General features: G+C 53.9%; 1 protein-coding gene across 8 annotated transcripts in view; it reads left to right on the forward strand.

The window, feature by feature from the left end:
* The window catches only part of LOC101654698 (actin-binding LIM protein 1), a 93,632-nt gene extending 82,473 nt beyond the window's left edge, over positions 1 to 11,159 (forward strand). For all 8 annotated transcript variants that reach the window (XM_045291239.1, XM_030885985.2, XM_045291238.1 and 5 more), the window contains 5 exons: positions 918 to 978; positions 1,145 to 1,152; positions 1,958 to 2,035; positions 4,678 to 4,758; positions 6,692 to 11,159. In XM_045291239.1, the coding sequence (XP_045147174.1) occupies positions 918 to 978; positions 1,145 to 1,152; positions 1,958 to 2,035; positions 4,678 to 4,758; positions 6,692 to 6,805 (342 nt within the window). In that variant the 3' untranslated portion in view covers positions 6,806 to 11,159. The remainder of the gene's footprint in view (positions 1 to 917; positions 979 to 1,144; positions 1,153 to 1,957; positions 2,036 to 4,677; positions 4,759 to 6,691) is intronic.
* Positions 11,160 to 12,591: the final 1,432 nt, after the last annotated feature.

A 12,591-nucleotide genomic window follows, 5' to 3' on the forward strand; every position in this document is an offset into this window, starting at 1 on the left:
CCCTCCTCCTCGCGGTTCTCACTGGGTGATGAGCCAGATCAAAGATGTCCGTTGAGAGGCAGAGCCATTGCCTGTAGACAAAAGACGCCTGGGTGAGCCTATAGGAAGAAGTAGATCAAATGGTTACACAGCAAAGAAGACTACAATCGCCCTGGTAAGGCTAGATCAAATGGTTGTAGAGTGGAGGCAATTACACTCAAATCAAAAGGAATGACTTGAGTCCATTCTCTCTGCTGTAAGAGAAATAGAGACATCTGTTAATATCCTCCCCACAACAACCAGGTACACAAATGCAATGGGGCTTTAAAGGAAAACTAGCAGCAGGAGATACTTGCTCCGTTCGCTGGCATTAGATGTTCTACAAAAGACCAAGAGATCTGATCGAGCGGTAAAGGAACTGCCATTGACATTGGGCACTGACGAGTAGACTCCAGTGCACAGTGAATCTACAGGACAGGGGCTTGCTAGGCTGTCACCTTTCCAGAAGCAGATGAACACATCTTTCTCTCGAGGAGGCGGGGGTGGGTTCAAACCACCAACCTCGCATCTAGCAGCTGCACACTTAACCCCTGTGCCACCAGGGCGCCTTACAAAAACTCACTGCCACCAAGCCAATTCTGACTCATAGTGACCCTATAGGACAGGGTACAATTGCCCCTGTCTCATCTTTCTCCCTTGGGGCATAGATAGCCTCATCTTTCTCCCTTGGAGCAGCTGGTGGTTTTGAACTACTTACCTTGCAGTTAGCAGCCCACCACATAACCACTACACCACCAGGACTTCTGTCAGGGCCCTTAGGAAAGGAAAGGATTATCAACAGCAAAGAACGCTGAGGATTTACTAAGCCCCACTCCCTCTCTCCTACCCCAAGATGCTTGTTGAGAAGACTTTCTGATCATGCCTTTTCCCCGTTGCAGCCTGTCTCCACGGACTTTGCACAATATAACAGCTATGGGGACGTCAGTGGTGGAGTCCGAGGTAAGGCTCGGCGGCCAGATGGTCGACTGATGCTGGCTGCATCCTCCCTTCACGACTAGACATGATTCACGGGGGGAGCATTTTGGAAGTTGCAAATAAAGCAAGGGTTTCTGTTAGGGTTCCCACAGCTTTCTCGCCTGACCTCCTCCTCTCTTCTCCTTTCCAGACTTCCAGGTACGGGACCCTCGGCCTTCCTCACGCTGGCCACGCCAGCAGGAAGGCCCTCCTCCAACCAGGCCTGCTGCTCTGGGGAAGGGTTTCTCTGCAGAAGATGCCGATTGGGGTGGAGGCGTGTGGGCCATCCTGTGTCCCCAGCAGGGAGGAGCAGGCAGGCCTGGGGCTGGGCTGAGGCTGCCCCTGTAGGCCTTGGGAATGGCATGAACCAAGCCAGATGGTGGACAACTTCCACTTTGACCTTGGGGAGTCATTGGTGGACTAGAAGTAGACCAGCCTTGTGGTTGGTTCTGTTTTTTTCCCCCCTTTTCATTCCGACCACTCGGCACACTCCGTCCTCCTCCCCCTTGTCTGGTCCCAAATGAGGAGAAGTTCATGTATCAAACAAGGGGAACGGACAGTCTGCCCAAGTACCAGCGCTTCCTTCCTAGAACCCGAACCTCTTTCAGGGGGTGATGGAGACTGAAGAGAAGAAGCATAAGACAAAACCGTTTGAACAGTAGACCTGGCCATCTTTTTTAGTTTGTTTGGGATCTTCCAGATACTTCCATACAAGAAGCCCACAGCCAGCAAGGAGTGACTGGCTCCTGAACCAGGGTCTCTCCCCACCTTAGTATGAAGCAGTGCTCCCCCCTTACTCAGCAAGACTCTTGTTTTGGAAAATGCATGGGAATCAAGATGGTGCATCTAGGAAGTGGTGGGGAGGATTAGAGACCTGATTTGGGACACTTGGGAGACCATAGAGCCCCCTTCTCAGGTTTCTGAGTGGCTCTGGAGTCCCCCTGATGCCGTATTCCTATTGTAGACCCTCCCGGACGGCCACATGATGCCCGGGATGCGGATGGACCGGGGAGTGTCTATGCCCAACATGCTGGAACCAAAGGTAAGTGCAGGTCTTCTATTGCTGCCTCTGATGCCGGGTGATGAGCCAGCACGGCGCCTCCTACAGGTCCTGGTTTCCTAGCTTCTCAGAGGGTGTGCCCGCTGGAACAGTGAAGCCATGGGACAGAGCATCCTGCCATTCCCCCAGTCTTGCCACATTGTGCCAGCAGGTTGAGCTCACCCTTGGGGCTCTGTGTGCAGAGAAATGCCCGCACACCTCTCCCTGTGACCATGGCATTGCTCGGTCCCGGCCATGAGCCGGGAGGCCGAGTGCTCCAGCTAGGGGACTGTGGTCCAGTTTCAGATGGAACGTCTTGCGTGCAAGGAACCACCTCAGTCCTAGGCTCCCAGGCAGAGCTCCAGAGGACCCCGAGCCTCCAGAGGTGCCACAGGCTTGTGCTGTGTCCGTATAGCAGCCCAGGGACGCTGCTCTAGAGGCTCCCTCGCTGCAAGACTCACGAGGCAATCCTACAATGAGTTTGTTGTGCAAAAGTATCCTGCCAGATAGCAGCAGCATGTGAAAGACATTGGGACCTGTTATTCCTCCCCACCCCCCCACTCCCACCTCTCTAGCTCTTTCTCTTTCTCTCATAGCTGTAACAAACCACTTACCATCTTAACCGTTTTTGTCATGTTTAGCAAGTAGCTGCAATGGGACAGTGTTCATGGTGTGTGTACCACAGCAACACCAGCACGTCCACTAAATTACTGAACAGTCATCACCCTGTCTTTTTCTTTTTCCTTATTACTAATAAGTCATTTTATTGGGGGCTCTTACATATATGATAACAGTCCGCACATCCATTCTATTAAGCAGATAGGTACAAATATTGTCATCCACAGTAGTTTCAAAACTTTACCTTACTTCTTGAGCCCCTTGCTATCAGTTCCTCTTTTTCCCCCTTCCCTCCCACAGCCTGCCATCCTCAAGAACCCTTAGTATATTATTGTGTTTGTCGGTGTAGACTAGAGAAGCAAATCCAGGGAGACTCTCATATGTGAATAAGAAAGAGGTTTATATTCAAGAGCAATTGAATATTGAGAAAACATCCCAGTGTAGTCCAGATCAAGTCCATAAATCCGATATTAGCCCATATGCCCAGTCTATAAAGTCCTCTTCAGACTCACAAAGCACATGCAATGGGGCTGAATGCAGGAAGATCACAGGCCAGTGGGTGGGAAGTCTTGTGAATCCAGTGATGTTGTAAGCATCTAGCACTGGCAGGGGTCTCCATGTGGCTACCCCAGCTCCCAGGTTCTACCCTGTTTCCCCCAAAGTAAGACATCTCCCGAAAATAAGACCTACTTACAGTTTTGCCTCTCAATGAAATATAAGGCATCCACCCGAAAATAAAACCACCCCAAAATAAGGCCCCCTGAAGCTACCATAACTCTGGACTCTGGACTGTAGCGGTGGGCACCGCCATTGAGCTCACTGTTGGTCGCCGCGCAGCCGGAGCAGACAGGAAGTGCGAGGTCTCTTTTAATAAAACAATAAACAATAAATGTGTACTGTATTCTTCTTCATGGAAAAATAAGACATCCCCTGAAAATAAGACCTAGCGCATCTTTGGGAGCAAAACTTAATATAAGACACTGTCTTATTTTCGGGGAAATGGGGTAGGTCATTCCATGTGTCTTGTCAGTAGAGTGTCTCTCCGGGAGTCAGCAGAGAAAGAAAGTGTCTCCCACATCCATGGAAGAAGACAGGAGTTCCCAGAATCCTCAGGAGAAAGCCATGCCCACACAGAAGCCTCATTGGCTATGACCCGATTGACAGACTAGACTCCACCTCATTCACTCTTAATCCTCTCAAGTTCCAAATGGACACCAGATTATGTAACTACCACAATTATGTATTGTTATGTATACATATCTTACACTACCCCTTCTATCCCTTCACCTGCTATCCTGGCATTCATCCCCCTTGAGGGGGGTTATTTCACCATCATTGCTATCAGTTCCCCCTCTCCCCTTTCTCTCCCCTTCCCCACCCTCCTGAAGTTGTTACTCCCATTACTGTTTCGGAGGGGGTTATCTATCCTGAATTCCGTATATTGGAAACTCTTGTCTATACCAATGTATGTGCACTGGACCAGCTGGATTTGCGAGGTAGGATTGAGATCATAGAAGTGGGGCAGGGGTGGGGGTGGAGGGTCAAGGACGTAGAGAAGTGTTGTGTGTTTCAAATTTAACAGAGACTGTGCCCCGGAAGCCAAAGCTCCCTTTCCCACCTCTTGCCAACCTCTGGGAACCCTGGCAGCAGTTTGGCTTCTCTGTTGCCTCTTCTCCGCGTTCATTTCCAGTGGGCAGGACCAGAGGACAGCTGCCTCTCAGAGGCTGGCTTCCCTCGGGCAGTCTGCTGTTCTAATGTTTGTCCCCGACGTCCGTCCCAGGATCAGGACGGCCGAGTAATCACTTCTCTTGGGATCCCTGCCTTCTTTGCTGTTGTCTCAGCCACACAACTCTCTAAGGGCACAGAGAGGCTTGTGTGGGGAGGCAGCAGGGTCCCTGAGGGAGGCTCGCCCACGGCTCCCCTGCCCTGGGAGAATCTCCCAGAAGGTCTGTCCTGGGCTACAGTGGATTCTGTGCATCAAAGGAACAGGCTGGTCCCAGAAGAGATGATGGTCTTTTCTTCCTCAGATATTTCCATACGAAATGCTCATGGTGACCAGCAGGGGGCGCAACAAAACCCTACGAGAGGTGGACAGGACCAGGCTGGAGGTAACATCACCCCCTCATCCTCATCCATTAATTCCCTGTCGCGCTTGCACTCCCAGCCTTCTTCTATGGGACTTTTGATCTGGGCAGAGAGAGCAGAATGCAATGGGATTAAAAGAATCCGCTGATCCTGAGGCGGCCCTGAGCACTTTGAACGGAACTCAGTGCCGCAGGTTTCTGAGGCTGTAAGACTTCAAGTGTAAGCCTTGATGGGGGGCCTTCGTGGCATAGTGGTTACACATTGGGCTGTGATCCTCAAGGTCCAAAGTTTGAAGCCACCCATCTCCCCTCGGGAGGAAAACTGGGCCGGGCTCTCTATGCCTGTAAAGAGTTACATTCTCCGAAACTCCTATAGGGTCCCTGTGAGTCATCATATACTCTCTGGCAGTGAGTCATCTTTATAAGATTAGAGGCCTTCTCTTTTTGCCCCGGGGGCAGATGATGGTTTCAAACTGCTGACCTTGAAATCAGCAGCCCAGCAGACCCAAATTTACATAGAGATGACCCGAAGCATGGCTCATAGTCATTTTCTCTAGGAATCCCAGGTTGCCACAATTATGGCTACAGAGGAGAAAATGGGCGTTCTGATCCCTGGCAGGTGTCCCTAGGTCCCTGTCAGGAGGGGACTCTACCGAGGCAATAGGGTTTTCACTGGCTGAATATCTCTGGACCCTGTCCACATTCCTTGTGGAAGGGTTATCTGGGTCCACATGCCTAAGATCTCCTTAGCCATGGATGACTGCTCTTTGTTTATTTCCACCCGAATGATTTTAATTAAGAGAAACTCTGACTGCCAGCCTCTTAAAGCATGATTAGTTTTCCTGACCAAGTATAAGAGCTAAGTCCGACAAAAGAAATGAAGCTTCCCGTACCCCCAGGGAATGCTCTTGGGGGTGGGGGTGGATGCCCCAGGCCTGAAGCTTTCCAGCTGCCTTGGCTTCCTGTAGCTTCCAAGGACCAGAAGTAGCCACTTCCAGAATGTTGCATCACTTCCTGTCCTCCTCACTAGGAGCCCTGGTCATTGCTGTGGATTAGGCATTGGGCTGCTAACTACAGGTCGATGGTTCAATTCCACCAGCCACTCTGGGGGAGAAAAGTGAGGCTCCAGTAAAGATTGATAGTCTCAGAAACCCTCTAGCGTAGCGGTTCTCAACCTGTGGGTCCCGACCCCTCTGGGGGTGAGGGGCGACCCTTTCACAAGGGTCACCCGACTCATAAGAGTAGCAAAATTATACTTATGAAGTAGCAATGTAAATAATTTTATGGTTGGGGGGTCACCACAACATGAGGAACTGTATAAAGGGTCGTGGCATGAGGAAGGTTGAGAACCACTGCTAGAGAGTCGCTGTGAGTCAGAATCGACTCCGTGGTGGCGAGTGTGCTTTGAGTTGGGGGCCTTCCCACCAGGTGGTTCAAAGACCATTGATACTCTGCAACTCGCTGAGAAGTTGGCGGTTCAAACCCACTCAATGATGCCGAAGAAGAAAGGCCTAGTGGTGATTCCAGCCAGAACATGCCTCGCCCCCTACCCACCCGCCCCAGGACTCCGTTCTCCCACAGCCTGCAGCATCGCCACAGGTTTGAGCAGGGCAGCTGAGTCTGAGAACGGAGAGATTTCTACCCCTTGCTCCTGGCGGAGTCCTGGAAACCAACTCGGTGGCAAGGGGGCAGCGGGTGGGGTCGTCATCCTGATCGGTTCTCCTTATTGGGGTCCTGATTACTTCTCCGCCAGCTCTGTGATCTAGTGGGAGGACACCTGACCAGGTAAGGAGCCCAGGGTTCAGGGCCTGGAACCAAGCAAGCCTCAGGGCTGGAGGTCAACTGCTCCCTAGTCATCCCCCCTTGCTCGTGGAAAAGATCCCGCCTACACTGGACAGCTGCTGCCCGGTGTGCGTGTGGCCATCAGCAATGACCCTGCTTCTCTCCCTTCTTGCAGCGCCACTTAGCCCCCGAGGTGTTCCGGGACGTCTTTGGGATGTCCATCCAGGAGTTTGACAGGCTGCCTCTCTGGCGACGCAACGATATGAAGAAGAAAGCCAAGCTCTTCTGAAGTTCCCCCTTAGAAAAGGGGAGCAAGGATGGTGGGGACACACTGGATGTGAACTCATGACCCAAACGCCATGGGAGACTTTGCAAACCTCCATTGCCCAGCAACAAGAGAGGGGAAACCGATTGAAACACCGGAGAGCCAGCCGACACTTGAGCCACCCAACAGCAGGACTCCAGGAGCAAGGGGTAGAAATCTCTCCATTCTCAGACTCAGCTGCCCTGCTCACATGTGACCTTTCTACACCAACTTACGTCTGAGACTCGAGCGCCTTCCTCCTCCATGTCCCTCGGCTGCCATCCACCAGGGGCGCTACCTGTCGGAGAAGAGCCAACAAGTGCCCTTAGGGGGCCGCCCACAGGGTGAGGGGGGTAGGGGTGTTGTCAAACAGAAGCAGTTGTACTCACTCCAAAGTATGGCTGCTGATTCCGCAGCTTGAGGGCTAAGAAAACAGAGCACCAGGCACCTGTCCCTGTCGCCACAGCCATTCCGCACTTGGCTTCCCTTAGGGCTGGAGCAGCCCTGCCCAGGCTCGGCCAGAATGGAGCCCTGCAGCGGGGCAGCCCCATGTGAGCTGCTGCAGAAATTGGGTGGTGGCCAGCTCCTGGTCGTCTTCTGTCTGCTGGGCCAGGGTTGCTGAAGGACTCCGCTATCTGTTCGTTTTGTGGGTTCTGTTGGGTTTCTGTTGTTAAGAGAAGGAAAGGGAACCCCCACCCCTTGACCCCTGTTCTACTTGAGATCATACCCTTGGCCGGCCCTCCCCACCACGGTGTGTGAGGGGGGCTCCCAGCTCTTCAAAGAAAGGACAGGAAGGCTCGCCTTCAGGCCGGCAGACTTGCATGCTGCTTGGGGAAGCCTGGAGCACTCTTGGCCAGAAACAAGTCTAACGTCCTCTGCTCTGACCCCAGCCCCTTGCGCAGCAGCGTTGTCCAGGGTTGGTCTTGTGTGTGGAGGTTGTTCCGTGGGAGGAGAAGGAATGGCATGGTTGTTTTTTTCCTCCAGTCCCTGCAACTCCAGGTAGATGACTTCCAACAGATTTGATATGGCCTCTCCAGCTTTCCCTCTGGCCGAGCCTTGTGTGGGTGTGTGCGCATATAGGCGTGCGCATGTGTGCGTGTGTGCGTGTTACACTTACCCACGGGAGATGGATGAGTCTGCCTGTGCTTTGAGTCCTGATTCTGCTTCAGTGTCTGCCCCACACCCCCATATCGAGCCTCAGAAAGGGCCCCGTGCCCAGGTGCAATGCACCTGACCCTAAGATCGAGAGGAGGCTCCACCTGCCACCTGCACCTGTGCTGCCTGTTTCACTCTGTTTCACAGAGTGGCCCTGGCCAGGATCAGCCTGAAGACTGGATGTAAGGCCAGGGCGCGTGTAGGGACTCAGTATTTCACCAGGTCTCCACTCGAGAGTCCCTCCTGAGCCTCAGCCATTGCCAACACCCAGGCGAAGATGGCCCCGTGGGACTCCGGAAAGGAACTCGTGTGACTCGAACAGGAAGTGAGCTGGAGGCGGTGACAGTGTCCACACAGGTGCCTCCATCCTCCGGCTCTTGGCTCTGCTCGGGAACTCCAGGCCGTGGAATTGTCCTCAGCCATCACCGACGGCCGAAGCCAGGCGTGCTGCCCCTTGGCACCAAGCATCAGCATCGGGACAGCTCTTGGTCTGTCCGGCGCTGGTGGTAACGAGCCAGTGGACTACTGGCCACAGGGCCACTCTCGGGGTGGGGGTGGGGGATGGACACTGGGATGGCTTTGCAGGCTCTGAGCAGTGAGGACCCTCCTCATGCTGTGGGGGGGTGTGGTGGTGTGTGTGTGTGTGTGTGTGTGTGTGTGACTGGAGGTGGCGTGGAGATGACAAGAGCAGCCCCCCTGCAGCTTGCAACACCAACCCTTCATAGGCCATTTGCCTCTTGTCTCACCCTCCCTTTGCTGTCTCACCCTCTCTCTGACCTCTCCCGAAACTCTTGAGCCCTGTCCTTGGGGCCCCGCCCTTCCAGCTGTTTGTAGCATGAGAGCGTGGAGCGCCGTGACCACCGGTCTTTCCCTACCACCGCCAGCCTCAGTGATGGCCAGTCGGCCCCCGAACCCGGCTGGCAGAGAGGTTCTGTTCCTGGTAGCGATGGTGGGTGGTGGTGGTGGTGGGGTCACTGGTTGAGGAAGACCCAGCCCAGCCCACCCTTGCAGAGTATATGTCCACGCAGGGAAATGAGGTATGTGGGAAACATGGGTGCCATCAGGTGGCTCGGCCAAGATGCCTGCCTTTAGTTGATGCTGGGAACTGTGCCCTGGGCTCAGGACTAAGAAAAAGGAGCATCAACTTCCCAAAGGCAGCAGAGAGCGGGGCTGGGAGCCTAAGAGGCCACAGGGCACCGAGAAGTGCCATTTCCAAAGTCTGCTGCCTGGTGTGAAGCCACGGTCCTTGTGTCTTGAACTCGGTTCTGTGTCCAAGCTGGGTCGGAGGTGGTGGGAGGGCCTTGCTTCCCTTTCGAGCATGCCAGCTACTGGGCATGCCCACCCACATAAATGCACTGCCAGAGCCCACGGGTGCCTCCCGTCTACCAGCTGAACATGCTGAGCGGGGAGGGGGCAGCAGGCATGTGAACACACAGTAGGCTCTCTGGAGAAGACCCCAGGGTAGGGAGCAGGGCATGGGGGCGGCCTGCACCGCCTCCCCACCCAGTGTCCCTCTGTGCTGTCACCTTGGGCTCAGCACGGGTGTCCTCCAAGTGGGTGGGTCATGGTATCGGAGATGGCTGATCTCCTGAGTGAGCCCTGCCCCTTTGGATGGTGAACTTGGATGGAGGCTGGAAAGGAGGTCTGTGGGCAGCGAGCTTCTGGATCCTGAGATACCGTGGACTGGATAAAGGCCAGGGCTTCCTTTCCAGTTTCTCCCCAGGGAGCCTCCTAAGTTATTTATTGTCTTTGGGAAGCCCGCACGGCTGGCCTTGGGCTGAGTGATGAGGTGTTCCGAATGCGACTTCTTTGAAAACTCAAAAGACAACCCGTTCTCTGAAACCTCCAAGCCACAGAGCTAGAGCCAGTAGATAATAATAAGGTGCAAAAGAAGTCTCCTCGCTCCCTTTCCACATCCCCAAAGACTACTGTCCCCACGTTGAGCTTCCTCTGTGGAAGCAGGGGCTCAGAAGGTGGCCCTGCAGCTTTCCCCATTGCCCCTCAGGCTGGTCAGATCCAACAGCCCCTTTGGAATCGTCCTGCTGGTCCCGATTCTGAAATTCTCACCTAGTTTCTTTACACTGCGAAGCAAACACCTTTTTCTAAACAAATGCTTCTCTGATGATTATATAAAATAAGTGTGTTTTTGCAAATTAACACCCACCCACACCCACTTCAAAGGAACCACTTTTGACTTAGGTAGGTCTTTTTTAACAACAGCTAGCAAAACAAGCTTAACACCAAGCCTTCTCTGACACGCTGACCTGGCAGCTGGCCTGGGGAAGAGGCTGGCCGAAGGGCTTTGCTCAGCCCAGTGTAATTGGCGGCCAACTCAGATAAGCAGGTGAGGAGAGGGGAGGTAGGCCTTTCAGCTGAATGACTCTTCCCAAACTCTGCATGCAGCAAAATGAAATGACTCCTACCTTTATCAGCAGCTCGCTGTCATTGAGTGCCTGCCGGCTGCCCGCCTTCAGTGGGACTTCCTAGACTCTCAGCCCCGGCCAGGGAGGGGACAGTCTACAACTCATAAAGGGGCGAGCCGTGCCATGACTATGTTTGCATACGTTGCTGTACCTTACAGAGGAGTAGACCATCGATTGTCCCCAACCCTGAGAACCCTTCGTGGGCCCCAGGGGTGTGGTCTCTGTAACAGAGCCTCAAAGTGTGCATACGTTGCTGTACCTTACAGAGGAGTAAACCATCGATTGTCCCCATTCCTGAGAACCCTTCATGGGCCCCAGAGGTGTGGTCTCTGTAAATCCCCCACAACAGAGCCCCAAAACGCGCTCTCTGGGGTCATTCATTGTGAGTTGGCTTTGTGGGATTTTTGTCTTTTCCAGTGTGGAAGGCCTACTGTTCTCTCCCCCTCGCGTCCCCCTCCCCCCACCCTTCCCCAAATCCAAAAGCAAATGTTTGGAAGACCCTCTTGGTAAAAGCCTTCGTGTCCCCGTGAACATTGAGTGGTTGGTTGTCTGTCTGTACCCAGAGTGCCACGTGCTTGTCTGCAGAGGAGGAGGGGGCCGGCCAGGCTCCAGCTTGCTGTGCTTTGCAGGCCCCCCACCTGCCCACGCCACCCCAGTCGCAAGCCGCCGCTGCCCCCGCCGTACTCTGACACCATTGTACTCTGCATCCCTGGTGTACCCAGAGCCACACCATGAATAAAGTTATGTGCTTTATTCGTAAACGCCTCCACACCATTTCGTTTCTGTTCCCTCTGCTCCCGTGAAAGGCCCACCCTGCGTATCAAAGGCATCGACCCATCTTCTCATAACAAAAAAACTGCGTAGAAATACAATTTCATGTCAATGGGATAGTCCAGGCTGTTCGCTTGGCACAGTAACCCCGACCTTGTTGGCAGAGCCAACAGAGGCATTAACTCTGCCCATCTAGCTGGGGAGTGGTTTTATTTATGGCGACAGAAGGGCGGCAGCTTCATCCTCAGGCGAGCCTGGGGCGGAGGGAGGCGGTAGGGGGTTGAGGCAGGTTTGAAGAACAGCTTCTATAGGCCATGGTGAGTGCTGGCCATTTTGATAAATCAAAAGCAATTGGGGTAAAAGACATGGCTCCTGTCTTGGAGCACCCCTGAATTGCCGTATGCCTCTGAGTCTGTGCAGACCTGTAGTGGCCCCCACAGGACAGAATGAGAGCTCCCCAGAGAGTTTCACGGGTGACCTGGTCCTCTCTGTCTCAGAGCCCTTGGTGGATTTGAACCGCTGACCTTCTGATTAGTAGCCAGAACTACCCTCTTCAGATTTTCACATCCAAGGCTCTGGGCTTGCCAGAAAATACCCCGGGCTGTTCATGTTCTAGATGCCCTCCACTGCCCATTCCCTCTGTCCGCTGTGTCTGTGGAGCCTGTATGGGGCAGCCCTGCTTGTGCTCACCTGGAAGTGGGACACAGAGAGTGGTTTGTGTGGTTACAGGAAACCTGGACTCAGGGACTGTGTCGTACACACCTCTTCCCCGAACACACAGTGCCAGCACTTTGGGCACCAGTGACAGCCAGTGGTCCCTGCAGTCTATATTGTCAGCTTCCTGTGGCATCTGGCACTGTTAGCAGTTCTCTTCCTTCATAGAAAATCGACTTCCTGCCTGGCGTCAGTAGTTCATTCTCTCCCTCACTCACTCAGAGCCCACGGCCCTTCCCCATCCGCCCCCAGCTCAGCATCACCACCCACCCTGTCCTGCCTTGCCCTCCCAGACCACTGAAAGCCCCCCAAATGCCGGGTGACCTTGTGCACCGGCAGCATTGCCAATGGCATGTCTTCACAGCCTCCAGCTGTCCACGGGGTTGGGGGAGCAGAGAGGATCTGGCTCCCCGGGTGAAGGAGGTGCTGGCCACGGTTTCCATGTGAAGCCTGCTGGCTGCCTGAATTCCCCACGGGCTCCATTTGCCCTCCGTCAAAGAGCTGAGCGCACACCCTCACTCAGAGCCTGCCCTGGCCCACCCAGCCCAGCCTGCCCCAGTGAATTCCTGGAGTGCCGATGGCTGAACCTCATGATTGGCAAGTGTTGCCTAGTGCGGGTGTGTGTATATGTGTGTTGGGGGGGTTGTGTGTGTGTGTCCAGAAAAGAACCACCACCACCACCACGGTTAACATCTACACATGAAATAA

The sequence above is a fragment of the Echinops telfairi genome, unplaced genomic scaffold, assembly GCF_000313985.2.
Source record: "Echinops telfairi isolate 266 unplaced genomic scaffold, ASM31398v2 ScPeMD7_70;HRSCAF=299, whole genome shotgun sequence".
Taxonomy (NCBI): domain Eukaryota; kingdom Metazoa; phylum Chordata; class Mammalia; order Afrosoricida; family Tenrecidae; genus Echinops; species Echinops telfairi.